Raw genomic sequence first — 22,845 nt, forward strand, 5'->3', positions numbered from 1 at the left:
CTCGTAGTGTTAACACTGTTGTAGTTAGCAGCTGTTCCCGAGGAGAGAAAACAAGGTGAAGAGGTAAACAGTTTATAACTGAGGATAGTTGAAGACGAAAACGACTAGCTCAGTTATATTTCCATAGATGCTCACTTGCCATATTGCTCCATAGGATAAAGATTACTTTCAGTTTCCTCTAAGTGTGAGAGGATGAGTTTGCATGCTAGCTTTCAAGTTGATTATAAGGGCCCTCAGGGGCAGTGTGAAAAACAGGCTGCTCCGCCAAATCACGGGCTCTCAAAGTGAAGGCTCCTCCATCCAAGCTATCTTTCTTATCACTGGCCTCAAGGTTCAAAGAGAGTGGCGAGTTTTCCCACTGGAGACTGAAACCACTCACCAATCTCCCCGGTGAATCACAAAAGGCTTGTTACTAAGGAAAAGCAAACTCTAGTTCTCGGCGCCACAGCTCCTGACCCAACTTGTGCACAAATACGACCACTCAGAACCTCTCTGGCCCACTCACTGTCCACCACCTGTACTAGAAAGTGCTACGGTTCTGCCTTGCGTAAACTGTCCGGCGAAACGAAGGGTCGGTAAGTGATAGTAAACGAGAGCGTAATAATATCAACAAACATTTACAGAGCGTTAAATACGTGGCAGATACCGTGCGAAGCACTTTATATGCATTATGCAATTTATCTCTCAGCCATCCCATGAGCTCCTATTACCTGGTTTTACAGATGAGAAAACGGTGGTTTACAGAACTTGCCCAAGGTCACACACTAGAAAGATGGCCAGAAACAAGGGCTGCCGATCCCAAAGTCTGAGCTCGTCACCATTTCACCCAACCGCCTCAGAGACCTCCCAGCCAAGGGCACAAGAACGAAAGGCACAAAACGGCTGCGGGTCGCGCACGCCCTCTCTCCTTCCCTCAGGCGCGACTCGGGGTTGGGGGCCGCGGTTACTTCCTTAGAAAGGCAGGGGAGCCTCGGACCAGGCGCACTTGCCCTGCAAAGCCCTCTGGAAGGCGACCGGGTCCAAGCGGTGCATTGCGTCCAGCCGCGCCAGGCGCACGGAGACGCCCCCGAATCTGTCAAGCTCGCCCCGCAGCTCGCCGGCTCCGGAGGGGGCGTCCCGAGCGCAACCCGGGCCGCCCGAGGCCCCACGGGGCCCTGCAAAGAGCACTGCGCGGCAGGCCCGCGCCAACACCGCACGCCAGCGACCCCCTCTCAGTAGCTGCGGCATCTCCGCACCGGCCCTCGTGGCCCACGCGGACGCTTCCAAATCACGCGGCCAGGGCGTGACGGCGCTACCGTAAGTTTTAGAAGAGTGTCACTCACGCATTCTCAGAGTTGAGCAGGGGTCTGCAGCGCTAGGTAGAGGAGACGGCGAAGTCCGGTCGACCGGCTCCTCTCAAGAATTTGCCCAGCTCAAGGAAAGCGACAGAACTTTCCCACCAGTCCCCTTCCCTCCCCTGTTCCCCCCACCCCCACCTCAGTTTAATTCAACAGACATTTTGTTCAGGGATAGAGAAGGAGGCGGAGATACGAAAAAGTCTTGTTTTTCAGGAATTTATAATCTAAATGAGGGTTCCGTCCACCTAATCCGTCTTCTGTGGGGAAAGTCAGAACGTCTTCCACATCTTCAACGACAGCGGATTCTGAAGACGCTATATTCTCCCACTCTTGCTGCGCTCCACTCAGGGGATTACGGCGCGGGACGGAGCCTCGCTGGTTTCTGCCCCGGAAGTTTTTCTCTCAGCGAAGCGCGCACGTTGAGCCGGCTTTGCCGCTGCTTCTCTCGGGTTGTGTTCCGATCATGTCGTCCAAGAAGAACAGAAAACGGTTGAACCAAAGCGCCGGGAATGGTTCGCCCTCGGCCTCCGCTGCTTCCTTTTCTGCCGGGGCCACAGCTTCTGCCGTGGCGGCCGGGACACTGGTGGTGATCAACTTCTTAGAAAAGGGTAAAGAGTTCTGAGAGGGAGACCCGAGGCCGAGGGGGCGCCGCCCAAGAGGACGAAAACCTAGCGATTTTGCCTTGAGGTGTAAAGGTTTTTAAAAAGTTGGGTGAGGCAGAGGTGTGCGAGAGGCACAGAAGTATGTAAGACACTCGAAGCCGCGCCTGCACTAGAGAAGTTGGGCAGAAATGACTTAGTGGCTAAGTCAAGCTCTTTTGTAAATTGCTTTGAATTTCTAAATTGCGCTTGAAACGGTTTTGCCTTATTTAAGATTAACGCCGTATTTAACTGCGAAGTCGCTCGTCTCTAGCGAGAATAGTATACCTATACTAAAAAACTGAAAGTCCAGTTCAGTACCGCTGTCGGCATGTCCTTCCTAAGAGACGTTAATGTGCCTTTAAAACCGAAAGGTGGCTTTTTTCCTACTACACGGGTTCTGGTATTTAATTAAACAGCTGTTAAGTGCGCACGGGTGCTAGCAGGAGCTTGGGTATTTCATGTATCTCATTTATTCTGCGCAGAGCTTTGGGAGATGGGTACTGTATTATTATGCTCATTTTACAGAGGAAGAAAAGTTAACGCTATTCCCCCCACCCTTCCCCCCAGGTTACACAGGTCCTAACTAAATGGTAGAGACTTTTTTTGAGTCCAGATGTATTTGATTCTAAAGCCATGGACCTAGATCACAGCAACCTTGACTTGGGAGAACGGATTTAAGTGAAAAGCATTGAGTTGGTAAAGCTTTTAGCAGGCGTGATGTTTTGTAGCTTTGAAAAAGGGATCAGATTAACCTAGTGGCAAGATTTTATTTATGTCTAGTGCAGACCCTAAAGACAATCTTCCAGTTAACATAGTATTTTCAGGCTTTTTGGGGATCGGAGGACAACTTGTTCTGTTGGGCATATTCAGTCTCTTTTTCAACTGGATCCTTCCCATTGACATTTAAACCTACTGATTTCTCTTTCACTTTTTTTTTTTTTTTCTTTTTGCGGTGCGTGGGCCTCTCACTGTTGTGGCCTCTGCCGTTGCGGAGCACAGGCTCCAGACGCGCAGGCTCAGCGGCCATGGCTCACGGGCCTAGCCGCTCCGCGGCATGTGGGATCTTCCCGGACCGGGCCACGAACCCGTGTCCGCTGCATCGGCAGGTGGACTCTCAACCACTGCGCCACCAGGGAAGCCCTTCTCTTTCATCTTTAAACAAAAGCTCCGCACTTCTTATCACCACCCTCCACTGCAAGACTTCTTAAAAGGAGGAGTCCCTGCCTCCTCATCTCTCACTTACTCCATAGCCTATTCCTATTTGACATCCACCTCATTATTCCATGGAAACTGCCTGTACCCTGGTCACTGATGATCTCCACGTTGGTAAATCCAATGGATGGTTTTTCGTTACTTACTTTACTTGACCCCTCAGCAGCTTTTGGTATTGTCAGCCATTTCTGTCTTCTTGAAACACTTTATTTCTTGACTTACCTGTCATCAAAATCAACGAGTTTTTCTCCTTCCTTTGGTTGGTACTTCATTAGTTCCCTTTGCAGGCTCACCCTCTTCCACCTAACCATCAGATGTAGAAGTTCCTTATTTCTTAGCCCTAAACCCTCTTTTTCTCTCTATAAATCTTCTTTCTTTGGCAAGTTCATCCAATGTCCAGCGTTTCCTTCCCATTTACCCTTATTATTTTCAGATTTGTATTTGTAATTTAGATTGTTCTGAGTCTTGATTTAATTGTCTTCTAGATCAATGCTTCTCAAACTCCATAGGGAAGGTTTAAAAATTTACAACACATCACAGATCAGCACTGTTGTAAAATATGATAAAAGTAAATTATTGGAAAAATAAGTTAAAAAAGAGAAATTTTTATTAGATTCAACAGATGTAAAATTACTCTGTCAAATTGCAATAAAAGCTTCTAAATGCATATTCTCATTTTTTCTACTTACTTCATCATGAACAGTATCAGATAGTTTGTGGACCACACTTTTTTTTAATTGAAATATAGTTGACGAACAGTATTAGTTTCAGGTGTAAGTCATAGTGATTCACTTTTAAATACATTAGGAAATGATCACCTTGATAAAGTCTAGTAACCAACCGTCTGTCACCATCCAAAGTTATTTCAGTATTGACTATATTCCTTATGCTGTACATTACTTCTCTGTGACTTACTTACTTTATAACTGGAAGTTTGTACCTCTTAATCGCCTTCCCCTGTGTGCCTAGCCCCCTCACCCTCCTCCCATCTAGCAAATATCCCTTTGTTCTTTGTATCTATGAGTCTGTTTCTGTTTGTTTTGTTTTTTAGATTCCACATATAAGTGAAATCATCTGATCCTGATCTTTCTCTGACTTATTTCACTTGGCATAATACCCTCTAGATCCATCCGTGTTGTTGCAAATGGGAAGATTTCATTCTTTTTTATGGCTGAGTAATATTTCATTGTAATATATATGTATAAAATTTATTTATGTATTTTGGATATTAACCCCTTATCAGATATATCATTTGCAGATATCTTCTCTCACTCAGTAGGCTGTCTTTTTGTTTCGTTGATGGTTTCCTTCATTGTGCAAAAGCTTTTTAGTTTGATGTAGTCTCATTTATTTTTGCTTTTGTTGCCCTTGCCTCAGGAGACAGATCCAAAAATACTGCTAAGACCAACTTCAAAGAGTTTACTGTATATATTTTTTCTAGGAGTTTTATGGTTTCAGGTCTTATATTTAAAGTCTTTAATCCATTTTGAGTTTATTTTGTACATGGTGTAAGAAAGTGATCCAGTTTGATTCTTTTGCACGTAGCTGTCCAGTTTTCCCAACACCATTTATTGAAGAGGCTCTCTTTTGCCCATTATATATTCTTGCCTCTTTTGTCATCAATTAATTTCCCCTATAGGTGTGGTTCATTTCTGAGTGCTCTATTCTGTTCCATTGATCTATGTGTCTGTTTTTGTGCCAGTACCATACTGTTCTAATTACTATAACTTTGCAGTATAGTTTGAAATCAGGGAGCATGCTACCTCCATCTTTGTTCTTTCTCAAGATTGCTGTGGCTATTCCAGTTCCATATGGATTTTAGGATCATTAGTTCTGGTTCTGTGGGAAATGCCATTAGTATTTTGATAGGGATTGCATTGAATCTGTAGATTGCTTTAGGTGGTAGTATAGACATTTGAACAATATTGATTCTTCCAATCTGTGAGCACAGTATATCTTTCCATTTATTTGTGTCTTCAGTTTCTTTCATCAGAGTCTTATAGTTTTCCGAGTACAAGTCTTTCACCCCCTTGGTTAAATTTATTGGATGCAGTTGTAAATGGGATTGTTTTCTTAATTTGTGGTCCATACTTTGAATATAGCACTGTGCTATACCTCTTCTTTTGGACTTTTCAAAGATACTTCAGGACTGACTTCCTGAAGTCAGATTTCCTCCAACAAAACAAATGAGCTCTGTTCAGTCTTTCTCATTGTAAAATTCAGAAATCTAAGATTCCTTCATGACACCGCTCTCTTACATCTCACATTATCCAGTCCACCACCACGTCCTGTTTACTAAGTATTTCCCATGTTCCACTTCTGCACTCCCTTCCCACTGCTTCAACCTTAATCTCAGACACCATCCTCTCTCACCTGGACTACTACACTAGCTGCTCTCTTCCAATTCCTTTTCCACTCTGCAGACAGAATGATCTTTTAAAATAAAAATCCTGTCACGACCCTGCTTTTCACCACTAACTGGCCTCCAATTACTGTCAGATTAAAGACAAGGAGCTTGATAAAGCCCACTGCCCTGGGTGGTCTTGACCTTCCTTATGTGGTTCCTTGTTTCCCACCACTCTGCCTGTACTTTTCCCCTCAGATGGACAATGCTGTCTTTTGTCAAGGATGTCTGTACAAGCTCTTCTTTTTGCTGAGAATTGTCTTCCCCCTCCCCCTCTTCATTTAGTTAATTTTATTCTTCCTTCAGACCTGAATTTAAATATTCTTGGAGAAGTATTCTCTGATTCTTCCAAATTAGATCTGATCCTGCATTATAGCCTCTCTTAGGACTCTTAGTTTTTCTTTCATTGCATTAATCTTAGTTTAGAATTGTACAGTTATTTAGTGATTGTTTAATAACTTTCATTCTATTAAGTTATAAACTCCATGAGGCCAAGGACTGTGTCTGTTTTTGTTCACCTTATTTCCCCAGTGCCTAGTGTAGTATCCTGCCATATAGTGGGCACATGGTAAATATTTGCTGAATGAACAAATGAAGGGTGGGTGGTTGTTTGAAATTACCTTTACTATCTCATTAGTTAATCTGGCACATAAGGTGCTCAGTAAGTGTGAAGTTAATAGGAAGTAGATGTAGAGTTATATTTTTAAAGTATTGAAGGAGTGAGGACTGGTGAAAATTGTGCGGGGGATAGCTTACATAGATTTGGATACTGTAAGCAGAGAATACAGTGGAAATGTATTAGGAAATAAAGCCAACAGATGGGAATTTGAGCATGATCTCCATTGCTGATAGGGAGGAAATGGAGGTAGAGAAGTGTGTGATGTTTCAAATCTTGGTGCAGGATAGGATGGAGGGAAGAGAGGAAGAAAACTTAGAATCTTGTCAGGGACTGAGTACCCCCCTCAAGGTAATTATCAAGAGGGAAGGGTAATTCATTGAGGTTTCCTTTATTAGGAAGAAAGAAGTGGCAGAAACTGAACATTATGAGGTTATCAAACAGGACGCTTTGCTCTTATTTCTGGGTAAACTGTGTAAGAGACCTGGTGCTCATAGGAAAGTTGAATTTCTTTTCGGCCTGTCATATTTAAAAAAATGCTTATTTTATGCTCAGTTCTGTTAATCTTAGCCCTGGGAGATGCTTTGTTTTTCTAGATTTGTTCATCTGATGACAGAGGGAAAATAAATGTGTTGGGAAGTTACTTCGCAGTGGCAGAGAATGATGTAAATCAGACATACCTCATGGTTTTGCTTTTGTTGACTTAGTTCCTTTTTAATTACAAAAGATCTGTTTTTCTGATTATGAAAGAACACTAATACTAGTCAGAGCTCTGTGATTATGATATATGTGACTGTAAGTTTTATAATAAAGTTTATGTGAGAGGCATCATAAGCGTTACATGGATTTTGTGCTGAAAAGAAAAATATTGTATACTCATCTACTACATTCATTCATTTCATGCATATTTGTTATGCATCTGCTATATTTGATGCACTCCTAGGTGCTGGAGTTACAAAGATGAATATGACCCATTTCCTGTTACAAAGCAGTATATTGTTAAAGGAAAGTCAGATTGTAAAATAAATGAATATTGTGATAACTGCTAATATCTGGCAACATAGGGTGCTGGGAGCATCAGAGGAGGGACAGCTAACCAAATGTGGAGCTTGAGGGAGTGTGTGGGCAGGGGTGGAGATGTTAGCATATCATTTTCAGAGGTTTTGAAACTGGACTGAATTCTGGGCCCCTTCTTTGGCCAAAAGTTGAAAGCTCTAATGGTCATTTGAGTCGGTGTGTGTTTGCCTAAGGAATAAGACTTGTGTTATTGTTATCCATGTGTTCCTGGGAATAGAAAGGAAGAATGTCTGGTTCCTATCCTGTGGGTGAGAAGTGGAAACATAACTTAATCCTCCAGAGCCAGATGATGTGTCATTTCCCCAGTTCAAGCCTTTGAGTACTAGTAGCCAACTCAACTTAGAATCTGTAATATGAAAAGTTCAGAATGCAAGTATGAAAAGCCCTACTGCGAGTATGTTCAGTTAGTAATGAAATTAGAGATTTTTTTTTAAATAATGAAAACCAATACCTACCCCATAAAACATCCTTTTTTAGTTAGCAGTCATATTGTCAGTGGATCCTTACAAAGGTTTGGTTTTAAGTCTGATTGCTAAAATAAGGAGGGTTGGGACAGCAGTCTCTCCAGGGTTTGTTAAATGCATTCGTATGGTCATGTGGATAAAGGAGTTTTATTTACTCCAAAAGAAAGCATGCTTTAACTTCAGTTACAAATAGTGCAAAAATAATTTTCTTTTCCTTCTTGGTAGACGACAAAGTTCCTAAAGCATTCCAGAATTCCCTTGTTCAACTTGGACTCAACACCATGAAGTCTGCAAACATATGTATTGGTCGACCAGTGTTGCTTACCAGTTTGGATGGAAAGCAAGAGGTGAGAGTCCTTTTCATTTCCTTACTTTAGAAATAGTTCAGATGTTTTTGATTTTAATTTTCAACACAAGCAGTAATAAATGAAAAGCTATATCTTACAAGACCCTCACATCTATGTAAACTTTTCCTTCCTTTGATACCCTGTGAGTTGTAGGCCCTAAGTGCCATGATATAGAAAGAAGCCTTTCCTCCAGAGGTAGTGACACACTACCAGCCCTATTTGTCCCAGTCTGTTAGTTGTATTTCTTCACAGAAATGTTATTTTGGGTCATCTGTTTTGTATGTAAATATTTGATTACCCTCCGTTTGTCCTGGCTACCATTCATCATACCTGAGACTCTAAGTCCAGAACCTTTCCTGGGTCATTTTGGCAGCTTAGCTTTCTTCCTCTGACTCTGCCATGTCTTCTGCTGCTGCTTCGTCAGTCAGTGTTCTCTCACCCAGTGGGGTCCTCTCGAAATGTTTTGCAGTCTTATATCTGCTGATGGCTTGCCTCCCATTCCTTTCATTGTTCTGGGCTTATACTGTAAAACATCCTTTACTGTGTTTTGTGGAAGAGAAGACTATAAATATGTGAGCTCAGCCTATTATCCGGAGCTAGAAATCTTTGAGTTTCTCCCTTACCATTTAAGTCGGTTGAGAACCAGGTTCCCATGGAGCTCTTGTACTGGGTCACTCGCTGTTTCCTAGATGTAGTTTATGCTCCAGACTGAACTACCTTACAGTTAGCTTGCCTTCAGTATTTTTTCTCATTTTTCTCTTATCACCTGTTAATGCCTTTGTCTCTTTTCTTAAATCCACCTTTCAGCTCTTCCACCATTTTCACTGTGGTATTATTCCTGATCTTCACAAAAGAGATGTAATATTTATAAAAAAAATAGTTTTTTTGTAACTGATGTCAAATCATAACTCCTTTGGGGTACGGACTGTGTTTTGCAGATCCATGTACTTGACTGTGCTTAGTTTTCTTCCTTATAAATGAATGATATTCTACAAATATTTATTATATTTTTGTTTCCTATGTTCTGGGCAGGTCTATACGGCCTGGCCTGTGGCAGGATTTCCTGGAGGAAAGGTTGGCCTGAGTGAAATGGCACAGAAGAATGTGGGTGTGAGGGTTGGTGATGCCATCCATGTCCAGCCTGTTTTGGGTGCTGTGCTGCAGGCTGAGGAAATGGACGTGGCACTCAGGTTTGGCTCTTTTCTTTGGTGACTGTCTGGATCAGTGCTGCCCAAATGAGTCACAAATGTGAACCACACATGTAATTTTTCATTTTCTAGTAGCCACATTTAAAAAGTGAAGAGAAAGAGAAAGTAATTGTAATGGTATGTTTTATTTAACCAGTATATGTAAAGTCTTATTTGAATTTATAATAACTACAAAAAACTATTAACAAGATTTTTCATTCTGTTTTTCAAACTGAGTCTTCAAAATCCAGTGTGTTATGTTACACTTGTAGCATATCTCAATTTAGGCTAGCCACATTTTTAGCACTTGATAGCCGCATGTGGTGAGTGGCTAGTGGCCTACTGTGTCAGACAGCACAAGCTAGATGGGTGCTATGTGATTTATGGACTATGGGCTCTCTAATGTCCCGTGACTAGAATAGGCCCTGACATTTCAGGTGAGAGGAATTGTTGTTGATGGATATTTAACAGTTTTTTTTTTTGTCTTGGTTTGCTTCTTGTCTTTTTTACAGTCGTAAAGACAGGAATAGATTACTGTGATTTGGCAAGAAACAAGTTTTAATTAAGACTGCTCAAGTGAAGTGTACCTGATTCTGTATTTTAACTCATTGATTATTCGGTCAAATAAAACAATTATATCTATCCAATTTTTAAATAGTCCCCCACCAAAGATGACAAATATGGTTAAAGTATATCACCCATCCTCTTGAATGTTCTGTATCTAATAGGATTTTTACTCAGTTTGCATATACAAGTCTTATCAAAATTTGTTTAAAAAAAAAAAAAATCTTGGGCTTCCCTGGTGGCGCAGTGGTTGAGAGTCCGCCTGCCGATGCAGGGGACACGGGTTCGTGGCCCGGTCCGGGAAGATCCCACATCTTCCCGCGGAGCGGCTAGGCCCGTGAGCCATGGCCGCTGAGCCTGCGAGTCCAGAGCCTGTGCTCCGCAACAGGAGAGGCCACAACAGTGAGAGGCCCGCGTACCACAAAAAATAAAAAATCTTTTAATACTTTAATATCATGTTTGTAAAAACTTGGGGAATTTTATATGCCAGAATCACAAAACATTTTTCAGTCATTAGCTTGATTTTGAAAAGTTTTCTTCGCTTTTCTACTTTTGTAGATTCCAAGCTTAAGCTTTGGTGTATTTTTTCTTTTAAAAACAGGAAAATGTCTTCAGTGCATTGAATAACAGTTTAACGAGCAACAAAATAAAAAGCCAGAAAGGAAAAGAGAACATATGTTGAGCGTCAGCTGTGTACTAGCACACACACCCACACTTTCCTCTTTTTCTTCTCTCATTTAGTCCTCTAAACATCCAGCAAGGTATCCATATTTATCCCTCTTTACAGATGAGGAAATGGGCTCAATGAGAAGTAACTTGCCCATTATTTTATGGTAATTTTTTAGTTAATTCAGGTTCAACAGGATTAATCTTCACACTGTTTTAAAACAGTGCTTTAGGTAGCAGTAATCAGTTGACTGGGTTTTTGATGATTACTAACAAATGTGACCTCTTGAGGGCGCAGCAGTCTTAGGTGATAATGATTACCTACTATAGAGGGACTGTATATGTTTTAAATGGAAACTTGGTTTTTTATTTTAAAGAACCTTATGTTTTAAACATGGCAGAAGAACTTAGACAAGAAACTTAATTTCCAATAAGAAGAATCAGTTATTTTAGTCTGCTGTTTAAATCCTTCAGTTGTATCTGAAAAAGTTTATTATCAATACTGTTAGAGCTCCTTCTAGTGGAAATGATTTTATCTGTGCTTTTTTAAAAGCAAAACTGATTGTTTTACATATTTTACATATTTGTACATATTTGCAAATATCTTCCCTTCAAAGTTTAATAAATAAAAGCAATTTAAGTAGTTTCAGAGTTCTTTAAACAAGTAAATTTAAGTATTTAAGGAAATATGTACAATCTTCTCTTTAGTTTATACACGCATTTGATTCATGAAATTTTCTCCTTGTTTTTCTCTCTCTCTTTTATATGAATACACAGTTGGTTCTCATTATTGGTGATAGTTGTGTTCCATGACGTTGCCACAAATACTGAATTAGCGAATACTGAACTGTTGCTCCTAGGGAGGGTGTGTGTGTTTGTGTGTCTATATGTATGTGTGTATTTATTTAACACATATAAATATGTGAAAATATATATCTTATGTAGATTATAATCTTAAGTCCTTGAAACAACTCATTCTGGTAGATTCTATTTTCTTTATTTTTCAAATGAGGAGAAGTGGCTCAGAAATATTAAGTGACTTGCCTGAGGCCACCCCATTAACAGATGCCAGAGTTAGGATGCAAACCCTCTCTGTGTGGTGCCAGAGCTGGAACTTTTCACGCCATACTGCACTGCTCCCTACCCTGCCCAGCTTCCATCCTCTGGTCACCTCTGAATGAGAGTTGAAACAATAGGCCTTTTTCAGCCTCAGCTGGGAAAGTATTGGGTTACAGTTTTTGCTTGCTCTGTGCTCATCCACAAATGACTGGCAAAGCTCTGCTAGTATTGATTTTGGGGTTATAAACACATTTTAGCAAGTAGGTGAATTTGCATACGGAATTTTCAAATAATGTAGTTTGGCTGTATTGATTTTGTTACTGATAAGGTGGTTGGGAGCAAGGCTTAGATTTGGACCAGATGCTCCTGCTAATACACCTTTTCCTGAGCTAAACCATTCTCCCTCTGTGATCTCTGGCAGAGCTCGCAACTGTAGGCTTCCTCTGCTGATATGGGCCGCTTACACACGGAGGAGGAGGGAAAATGCACATATTCTGAGAACTCTCTAAGAACGTGTTTCTTTACAAGTGTAATGATTTTTAGGCATGTTTCCTGTACTCAAACAAGCAATTTTCCTGGAAGACACAGTTTTTGGTCAGAAGAAGGCTTTTCCATTTTTTCTTAGGCATACCCTTTCTCTAGCATAAACTTGCACTGTACCATTACTCCGCTTTTTTTCTACCTCTTCAGATAACGTACTCTATAGGATTTAAATTTCCTTAAAGATAATTTATAAATTATACAAAGAGAATAAAGTAAGCTATTAATAAAAGCCTTTCTCCAAGCTGGGCAAGTTCAGAAAGGAAATGATTAATTGAGGCCAGTGTTTTTCCAATGTTTCTGACTATAACACACAATAAAAAACACATACTTTTCATTGTGATTTATTGCTCTTATACATCCACAGATGTAGTACATAAATGTACACACGTGTGTACATGTATATACCCGAGTATATAGGGGTGTGTGTGTGTGGTGTGTAAGATAGTAAAGAAAACTGATTTAGGCCACTGGGACACCAAATTGCAAATGGTGTTTTCATGGCTATAAGAAGTATCTAAAAAGTGTAAATCATTCCAAAATTGTATAAATCATTTCCAGATTGTAAACTAACGATTCTTTTGATTAGGTCTACATCACAACTGTGTACATGTCATTTTATATTACATTTTCGTTTCTGGTGTACTTAATGCTGATTTTTATTTCTCCCACCTTTCACAGTGACAAAAATGCAGATATTAATGAAGAACAACTGACTGCTTGTTTTCTGAGAAAACTAGGTGAGATGTCTCTTTCATACGTTTTCTAAATGTTAAAAAGCAAGGCAGCAGCAAATAAACTGATGTGTCTTTGAGGTCTTATGTACATAATGCTGTTCTTTAAAATAGTGTAGAGAATATTCTCAACGAATGAACGTCCTTTTAAGATAGGGATGTAGTATCTGCTGCCGCCCCCCACCCCCAACTGCCAAGTAATTGATTGGTAGTTGAGCAGTGGAGAGAATTTTTGACTTAACTGTGAGCAAAGTCAGTGGTAGAACTAAGACTTTTAACCCTTGAACTCTGTTCTTTCTGGTCAGGTATGTTATCTTGGAGTGTTGGTGTAGATGTGCCATTTTAGCTTGGTTTGTTACTGAACATGGAATGCCTGGCTCTATGGGGTTATAGCTATAGAATCCTAAATGTACTGAGTGTAGAGAATTTCAGAGAATTAGCTTGACCTTCTGTCTCCAGATAGTGCCCTATCATAGGGGAATATTAGGTCCTCTGTTTTTCATAACGGTTGTTTTATTAATACTTCCATCTTTGATTTAGTCTTTTCAGCCAGATAGTTTTGTTAATAGATGAAATAAATTGCTATTTAAACTTTAAATGGGTGAAAAATTGTGCTAACGTATATATTTAATAAATTGTTTTCCAGATGGCAAGATTGTTTTACCAGGCAACTTTCTGTATTGTACATTCTATGGACGACCATGCAAGTTGCAAGTGTTGCGAGTGAAAGGAGCAGATGGCACGCTGTTGAGAAGGGCTCAGAATGACTCTGACACTATTGCCCGGGGAATGGCCTCCAAGCCATCCAGTGTGGAAACTAGTACCCTGGATATATCCTTACAGCTAAGCCAGTTAGGTCTGGAAGTGCCCCAAAACCCAACATCAAGCAGTACTCCTTACAAACCAGGAGATGGCAGAATGATAAATAAAGCTGGTGGCGTTTCGTCAGGTGTTACACAGAGTCCTGGGAATGGCAGTGGACTTGGACTAGAGGCAGTAACAGGTCTTAAACGTCGTTCTCAGTCTGCCAGAGAAGGAAATGAGCAACCTGTCAATGAAGAGAGATTGCTAAAGTCGCCCAGCGTGGGAGCACAGTGCAACACCGATACCTTTTATTTTATTTCTTCGACAACAAGAGTCAATTTTACAAAGATTCGTACAAATTCAAAAGATCAAGACAACCAATTAAAAGTAACTTATGACATGATTGGTGGCTTAAATAGTCAGCTGAAAGAAATTAGAGAAATAATTGAATTACCTCTCAAACAGCCTGAGCTTTTCAAGAGTTATGGTATGATTTCTTCAGTGTACTACACCCAGAAATGTTAAATTCATACTAAAAGCAGTTGGCTCATTTCACTTATCTAATAATTGTTCACCCTTTTTTCCTGTTTTTCTTTCCTGAGTGGGAGGTGTGGTAGGAGATGCCAGTTAAGTCGGCCTTTTTCTATGCTTGGTCTCTTCAGGTTGTAATGTGAGTTAGTTGTAGCCTTGTCTCTCTTAACTGCACACTTCCACAGTTGTTTGTATTGGATCTAGAGTAAGTATCTTGTCATGCTAGATTAGCCGTAATGACTAAAAAAATAAATCAAACATTTAAATAGTTTGGATAAAACTTCTTTGTTAGGAAATGTAGCTGGGTGCAGATCTCTTTGCATTGAAACAAGTAGTTAAGGGAGTGACTTGGCTTTTAGAAAACTCAGGGCTTCTTCTGCATTGTTAACTGCCCAGATCCTCTGCATATATTTGGTGCATACCGTGTCTTTCTCTGCTTTTTGCTTTTTCTTTTTTCATGAATATCTATATCTATCTATGTATCTATATATAAAATGAATACTTGGATTCACATATAAAAGGAACCCTGGTAAGGCTTATATTCTCTGAGATGGCTAGTTGGATAAAAATTGGGGTTGGGGGCTTATTTTGCATGCCCTTCCTGTTGTTTGGGCTTTGTTTTTTGATCATTGAACTGTGCTGTGTGGGTTGGGGCATGTCAATAGTGTGGGTGTTAAACCAGTTTTTTTACTAACCAGCCTGGCCTGGTTGGGTCTACAGAGAGAGAAAAAGTCATTGTTTGAGATCACCGTTTGGGCTAGTTAGTACATTTTTCTATGGGGAAAGGGAAGTTCTGACTCTTACTTTAGTTTTTGTGCAAGGTAAATTTATTTTATAACTCGTGTTTGAAGTCATATGACAACACTTACAAGCAACCTAGTAATGCTGCATCCAGTGTTCTCTGCTTTTTCTTCTAGGAATCCCTCCCCCTAGAGGAGTGTTGCTCTATGGCCCTCCAGGTACTGGAAAGACAATGATTGCCAGGGCTCTTGCTAATGAAGTTGGTGCCTATGTTTCTGTAATTAATGGCCCTGAAATTATTAGCAAGTAAGTGCATAATTTAATAGACTAAACAATATTATTAGATATACATCTTAAATGTGGTTTTTAAAAAATGACTCAATAGTGTTCTGTCTGGATATTTCACACATTGAAATTTTTTTGTGTGTGTGTGTGGTACGCGGGCCTCTCACTGTTGTGGCCTCTCTCGTTGCGGAGCACAGGCTCCGGACGCGCAGGCTCAGTGGCCATGGCTCACGGGCCTAGCCGCTCTGCGGCATGTGGGATCTTCCCGGACTGGGGCATGAACCCGTGTCCCCTGCATCAGCAGGCGGACTTTCAACCACTGCGCCACCAGGGAAGCCCACACATTGAAATACTTTTAATTTGCTTTTTTTAATGTGTATAAACATTAAGTTTGGAAAATAATTTTTGAAAGTAGTATTAAGTATTGTGGAAATATTTGAAAAGTCAGGTGAGCTTTTATAGACAGAGCTTTAAAAATGATAAGAGTTGGTCTTTAAATGTATTTTATTTGTTACAGATTCTATGGGGAGACTGAAGCAAGGTTACGTCAGATATTTGCTGAAGCCACTCTGCGGTATTCTTTATTTTTGGATGTTTGGAATTAGTAGTCAAGGGTGTATTAATGAAAGTAGAGATAGTAGTACTTTATACGAAGCATGAAAGAATAGAACAAAAATAATAGTGATAGCACTGGAAGTAGATTGTAAGTTTAATGAGGTTCTATCTAATCTAATTCTATCTAATATTGTTTTGGAAATGTGAGAAATAAGTTATTAAATTACATAATGTAGCAAAAGGTACAAACTTCCCGTTATAAAATAAATCATGGGGATGTTATCTACAGCATGGTGACTGTAGTTAATAGTACTGTATTGCACATTTGAAAGTTGCAAAGAGAGTAGATTTAAACAGTTCTCATTATAAGAAAAAAAATTTTATGACTGTACGGAGACAACGTGAATTAGACTTACTGTGGTAATCATTTCATGATACGTATATACAAATGTTGAATCATTATGTTGTGTAACTGAAAGTAATGTTATATGTCAATATCTCAATTTTAAAAATTACATAAGGTAAAAGAATTAAGACAGTGCTGTCCGATAAGTCATGTGAATTTGCTTGAGCATATAAATTTATGATTTTCTTTCTTTTGGGTACGTCTAATCTCGATAGACTATTATAGTTGCCCTTTAGGCTTAAAACTTTGTTTTATTACAGTTTGCTTCAAAGTGACAAATCTTTTGCTTTAGAAATGATTCTTACTAATCATTTCTTAGTTTAGGCTACCATTGTTACATTGCAAGGAGTATTAACGAGTGGCCTGTAACTTGGTCTAATGTAGTTTTATTCATAATATGGCTATGTCTCTTTCATTGTTTTGGTATGTAACCTACCATAATTACTGCCCTCTTATCAAAACTTCCATTTTTAAAGTTTTTTCCCCTAGTAGATAAAATAAGTAGTCTTTACTCCAAATACTGAAGATTTGAGAATCAGTGGTATACCTTATTGTTTAATATGTTTTTATTGTCACTATTAATTTGTTCCTGGAAGTTGAGACTTCCTCTTATGAGAGAATTCACATCTTTGTATGGGAGAATTGGTCATCTTGAAAGTTGTTTTTTTAGTAGATTTTTTAAAAAGAGCATTTCTACTTTTTATCCCTTGGAACTTTAAACCATCTCCAAGGAATAGCATCACTGGCCTCAGCTTCTGAAGTGATCCAGGCATAGCAATTTAGTGGGCATTAGTGGGCAAGTTCTGTCTGGGCATAGACTGTCATCTCATGAGCAATACATGTTCTCAGTACTCTACTTTTTATTGAGGGCAGATCTACTAGAATGTGATATTGGTGAGTTAATAATTTAGGCTAGAATTAATCTAAGACTTTTCAGCTTAACATCCTATTGCTTTTGTCTTTAATATTATTAATTAAATCCTAAATTTGATGCATTGCATTTCAGTCAAAAAATTAAAACAATTTCAATTTTTTAACTGCAGTGCAACATATCATTTAAAAATTAAATATATATTAGAGAATTCATTTTACTTGTTTATTTTTAGGCACCCATCAATTATTTTTATTGATGAGCTGGATGCACTCTGCCCTAAAAGAGAAGGGGCTCAGAATGAAGTGGAAAAAAGAGTTGTAGCTTCACTCTTAACACTGATGGATGGTATTGGTTCAGTAAGTACAGCACCAGTATTGATTTCTGTAGGAGGGGCTATTTTCTTAATAATATGCATGTAGTGGCAAAAACTGTCAAATATGTCTGAGTTTTTTGGATACTCTAGGGTAAGGAAGAAATATTAGCTGTAAAAACTAGAGGAAAGACCCATAAAATAATTTTCTTCATGATTTCTTAGTAACAGCTAGGACAGTATAACCTGGCATATTTTTCTAGCATATAAAATTATATACAATGATAGATTTATAATAAATGGTATTAACCTAAAAACCTGAAGCCCAAGTCAGTAAGGAAAATTTAGCAATTAAATTTAAGGGGAATTTACTAAGAAATTTCATGAGTAAGTCTTATTACTCTTGTAAAAATTGATTCTTTGGGGGCTCTAAGTTGGGCAAGTGAAAGGACAGAAAGTGAGAATAATGGGAAATGTGTTTGTACAACATTTAAAAAGAATTTACTCATGTTACCAGATTCTTTGATAGTGCATACAGTCTTATATTAATAAAAACTATGTGCTGATTATGAAAGGGAGATCCATAGGACTAATAGGGAAGAGGAATGAAGAAAAATTCTCTCAGACTCCTGTTAGGCATTTATCGGAAGAATACACTTCTTATACAAGATTGTAAATAACTCATATTTTTAGAATCATAATATGTCAGAAACAAAAGAAATTATAGAAATCATGGAGTCCCCAGTCTTTTGCACATTGAAAAACTGTGCAATTCGAACTTTTTGGTTTTACTGACTATTGGTAGAAACTGAACATGTGAAAATAACGGGAATGTTTGGTATTGTCTCTATTATTTGCTAACCTGTGTTACAATTTTAAGAGTAACATAAGAGAAGGATTGTAACCTGCGGGAGGCTGGATGACCATCTGGTTCTCAGTCTTAGGGCACTACCTAGGTGTGATCATAATGTCCCAGGTTCGGTTCTGAACTTACAAAGCTGGAGGATTCAGTGTTGTTAGTATGTTGGAGATAGTGGAGCTCTGAGGATAGATCCATAATAACAACACTCACAAGAGACTGATACATAAACTGGGACACCAGTTCGTCCATTTATGATAAGAACTATACTTATTATCAACTATACTTCAATGAAAAGAGTTTTGAAAAAGAAAAGTATAATTATTAAGCTGACCAAATACTTTGTTTATGAACGGCTCTCTTCATCCTGAAGAAAAATATATATGGAGAGCTGTATTATAATTCGAATGGATTTTGGTGAGTAGGAAATCAGGAGGCTCTGTGTTGGAGCATCTTAATTACTATGTCATTGCTACCTCTTTCTCTGCCACTGGGATAGACCTGCTGTGAACTGATGTTCTTGCCTTTGGGCAGGACTGGGAGCATGTGACACTGATGTTTTAGCCTGAAAATGTTTAAGGGCCTGTATTTTTGTCTTCTAAACTCATAATTCATAGGTTCACTGTAATCCGTGCACTTCCTGTTGGCACATCCAGTATAGTTGATTAGGTTTGAGTTTTCTTACTTCAAATCACATTCCAATTAAGCTTGTCTCTGTGAGATTACACTTGGGTCATCTGAGTAGAATGTTGGATAATTTCTACAGGTGGCTCATTGTGAACATAGTTCTTTATAATTTGTTGTTCCAGATTTTATTCTCAGAGTAAAAATCCATATGTATTCAAGGGTATCTGATACTTGGGTGTTGGTTATATTTTGTGTATTTTCAGGAATTTGAATATTTATCAAAACAAAATAGAAACAGTGCGAATGTGAGGAAGATTTCTTAGACAACTGCGTAATAGAGCCTTGTTCTGTTTGAAACACGTGTAGGTCATAATCTTTGCTTTCAAGTAGGGAAAAGGACAACTTAAAACAGTTAAACAAATTAAAACTATGGTATAGGGTATATATGTTGTTATTCATGAGAACTGTGTAGTTAAGATGCTAGAAGTGGGAGAGACATCACTTAGAGTAGATAGTTAAGTATTGGAAAACTTTCTAGGTAAGGGAGCATTTAGACTGAGCTTTGGGAAATATGAGATGAATGACAAAATTTGAGAAATAAGGGATAGGACTTAGCCTAGTTAGATCTATCCTTGTCTATATAGCGAGTGTGTATTTTTTTTTATTTTTTTACTTTTAGAAGAATATGTTATATATATATATATTTTTTTTTTTTTTTTTTTTGCGGTACGTGGGCCTGTCACTACTGTGGCCTCTCCCGTTGCAGAGCACCAGGCTCCCGACGCACAGGCTCAGTGGCCATGGCTCACGGGCCCAGCCGCTCCGTGGCATGCAGGATCCTCCCGGACCGGGGCACGAACCCGTGTCCCCTGCATCGGCAGGCGGACTCTCAACCACTGCGCCACCAGGGAAGTCCCTGTAATATATTTTAATTTTGTTTTGTTAGGAGGGAAGTGAAGGACAGGTGTTGGTTCTTGGGGCCACAAATCGTCCCCATGCTTTGGATGCTGCACTCCGAAGACCTGGACGGTTTGATAAAGAAATTGAGATTGGAGTTCCGAATGCACAAGACCGGCTAGATATCCTCCAGAAACTGCTTCGAAGGGTGCCCCATTTGCTCACTGAAGCTGAACTGCTACAGCTGGCAAATAATGCTCATGGATACGTTGGAGCAGACTTGAAAGCCTTGTGTAATGAAGCAGGTGAGAGTGATTTGCTGTAGTGACTCTGTACTGATGGATTTAATAACTGGTTTATTTACAAACTGATAATTTATATCTCACTTATTTCCTAATGGAAATAGCTAAATTTTTTTCTAATCATAAAATATATGTTTTATGAAAAAATCTGGATAATTCAGAAAACTATAAAAATGAAATAAGAATCACTCTTAATCCCTCTTCCTAAAAATAAAAATATACACATAAAAATATACACTTAAAAAAAGGATGTACTTGGCATACAAGCAGTAAATAAATATTAACTGCTGTTAATATGACTTAATAATTTCAGATTTTCAGGTATTTAACTGATCTTCTGTTTCCCCTAATCTAGCAATGAATCAGATTTTGAGAAGGTAGTTTTTAAAAAGATTAGTCTTAAAATTAAAGTGTCCAGTAGGGAAAATATGTAGTTTTGTGTATACTGTCTTAAATACTAGTGTATGTTGTGTTATGCAGTCGTGTTCTCTAACTTTATATAGCAGAATAAAGCTTAACAGTGTGCTAGAATTTTTGCAAGAGATTTTTCTAAAGAGGCAGGGGTGTATAGTAGAAAATGGATTTTGAGTAGAAAATACCTTTAAAATCAATCTTGTGGTCTTGGGCAAGTTCTTTGCCTTATCTGAGGCTTAGTTTTTCCCATTTGTAAATTGGGGGGGTTGTGGTAGATGATACTTAAGTGCCTTTGTACATATGACATTCCTTGGATATAAGGGAGAAGAAGAAATAAATGGAAAAAAAGGAAGAAAGGAAGGGGGGCAGGGAAGAAGGATAGGAAGGATAGGATGAACTAGAACATAACAAGGAAGTACCCAAGTTAGGCACTAAACCTGGCCTGGCCTCATTAGCTACTTTCATACACCTGGCTTTTCCACTCTTCATTGTCTTCTCTTTTGTGTCTGAATGATTTAAACTTAGGTGGTTAGTCAGGGCTTTCTCCCACAGTGTTCTTAGAAATAATGCTACAAAGCAGACTAATGCTGATTGTGAAGTTAACTGCATTTTCTCATTGAAACAGTCTGACTAAGGACTTGATTAACTTATACATTTGGTTAATAGTGTGACTCAGAAGGAAAGATAAAACAACTCAAACTCTATAATTAAAAATAGTCGAATTTTGCTCCAAATGCTGTAGAATGGGCATATCTCACTTATTGAATATACAAGGGCACCCCTAATGTGTGCATTGAGCATAGGAAGAAAAAACTCAGCTATACAGTAAATTTGAACTACGTATTCTCCTAGTTCTAGGTAAAAAGAATTGAAAATTTAATGTTGCCTTCTAACTAAATTCAAATTTAGAGGAGTTATTAGGGGAAAAGTTGGATGGCTCTTAGTCTTTTAAAATGACTGCCTAGGGAAGTTTGAACTGCTGTGCCCCCCCCTTTTTTTTTAACATAGTAAGTGTCCTTGGACAAGTAGAAGCAGTCACAATTATTACACTGACCTTAGAATTACACACAAAGTTAGAATCATTTTTTACAAAAAGAGTCATGGTAAAATTTTAATATTTAGAAGCAGTATGCTCAGTACGTATTTGAGAAGTGTATGTGAAAACTGGGAGACATGAGATGTAATTACCACTCCACTCCTCTTGGTAGAGTAATAAAAATATTTATTCACTTCAGAGTTGAGTTTAGTTTTGTCTTTAAACCTCCGTTGAGCTTCATCTCCTCCTATCCTTTCTTGCCTTTAGAAATCCCTGCTCTGTGCTAAGGAAACAACTCCAAGTGGTTATTGCTACCTTTATAGGTAGCAGTAGACAAGGTAGTGTTCTGTGGTGCCTTAAATAATTGCTGCTATTTTTTTGAACATTTCCAGTCAATTTTTGGCTTCCCACTGACAAGATTTCTCAGCTATGGTTCTGACTGTGGACTTTAAATACATCTTGCTTAATACCAGTGCTTTTTAGGAGGCATTTTCATTGTTCATCAGTTGTGCTGTGTGTAAGTGGACAGCTTGAGAATTCCCACTGGCTTATCTAGGAAATAAGGCACCTTGACCTCCAAATTTGTGAGGAAAGTGAGAGACTCCAGCTCCAAGAGATGTATTCCTGAGTACACAAGTTAATTCTGTCTCTTATTTATTCTTTTCTGCAGAATTCAGATTCATTTCACATGTTCTCAATTCCAGACAGATCACTTGGAGTTGAGGTTCTCAGACTTTATTGTGCATCAGAATCACCTGGAGAACTTAGTAAACTATAGATGGCTGGCTGTGCCCTATTCCCAGAGTTTCTGATTCAGTAGGTCTGGGCTGGTACCTGTGAATTCCTAATATGTTCCCAGCTGATGCTGATGCTGCTGGTGTGGGGACCACACTTGGAGAGCCACTGACATAGGTCACTGGTTCTTTTTTTTTTTTAAAGGTAGGAACCCCTGTTTTTGTTTTTTAATTTTTTAAATATTTATTTTATTTATTTTTGGCTGTGTTGGGTCTTAGTTGAATCACACAGGATCTTCCTTGTGGCGCACGGGCTCCAGAGCACCTGGGCTTTCTAGTTGAGGCGTGCTGGCTCAGTAGTTGAGGCACCTGGGTTTAGTTGCCCTGCCCATGTGGGATCTTAGTTCCCCGACCAGGGTTCAAACCTGCGTCCCCTGCAACAGAAGGCGGATTCTTAACCACTGGACCACCAGGGAATTCCCAGGTCATTGGTTCTTAAAACCTCATTATGCCTCAGGTTCACCTGGGAAGCCATGCACACTCCCATGCAGGTGCGCGCACACACACACACACACACTCTCTCTCTCTCTCTCTCTCTCTCTCTCTCTCTCTGTCTCTCTCT

At 39.1% G+C, this 22,845-nt stretch overlaps 2 protein-coding genes across 4 annotated transcripts in view; one reads left to right on the forward strand and one right to left on the reverse strand.

Annotated features, from left to right (window-relative positions):
- NUDT6 (nudix hydrolase 6) overlaps positions 1-1,227 on the reverse strand; it is a 42,905-nt gene extending 41,678 nt beyond the window's left edge. Inside the window, exon 1 of one of the 2 annotated variants that reach the window (XM_029235714.1) lies at positions 711-934. Coding sequence is in view for 1 of the 2 variants with exons in the window: in XM_029235715.1 (XP_029091548.1) it covers positions 990-1,227 (238 nt within the window). In the remaining variant the exon portion in view is untranslated. Of the gene's footprint in view, positions 1-710; positions 935-989 lie in introns of those variants that run through there. The other variant, XM_029235715.1, reaches the window with a different exon arrangement.
- Positions 1,228-1,737: 510 nt separating this feature from the next.
- SPATA5 (spermatogenesis associated 5) overlaps positions 1,738-22,845 on the forward strand; it is a 334,167-nt gene continuing 313,059 nt past the window's right edge. The window contains exons 1-9 of one of the 2 annotated variants that reach the window (XM_029235331.1): positions 1,738-1,945; positions 7,977-8,098; positions 9,131-9,288; positions 12,796-12,854; positions 13,495-14,139; positions 15,101-15,230; positions 15,727-15,783; positions 17,277-17,400; positions 19,787-20,042. In XM_029235331.1, the coding sequence (XP_029091164.1) occupies positions 1,801-1,945; positions 7,977-8,098; positions 9,131-9,288; positions 12,796-12,854; positions 13,495-14,139; positions 15,101-15,230; positions 15,727-15,783; positions 17,277-17,400; positions 19,787-20,042 (1,696 nt within the window). In that variant the 5' untranslated portion in view covers positions 1,738-1,800. The remainder of the gene's footprint in view (positions 1,946-7,976; positions 8,099-9,130; positions 9,289-12,795; positions 12,855-13,494; positions 14,140-15,100; positions 15,231-15,726; positions 15,784-17,276; positions 17,401-19,786; positions 20,043-22,845) is intronic. The other variant, XM_029235332.1, reaches the window with a different exon arrangement.

Source organism: Monodon monoceros, unplaced genomic scaffold (genome assembly GCF_005190385.1).
Source record: "Monodon monoceros isolate NGI ecotype Baffin Bay Population unplaced genomic scaffold, NGI_Narwhal_1 Super_Scaffold_20, whole genome shotgun sequence".
Classification (NCBI taxonomy): domain Eukaryota; kingdom Metazoa; phylum Chordata; class Mammalia; order Artiodactyla; family Monodontidae; genus Monodon; species Monodon monoceros.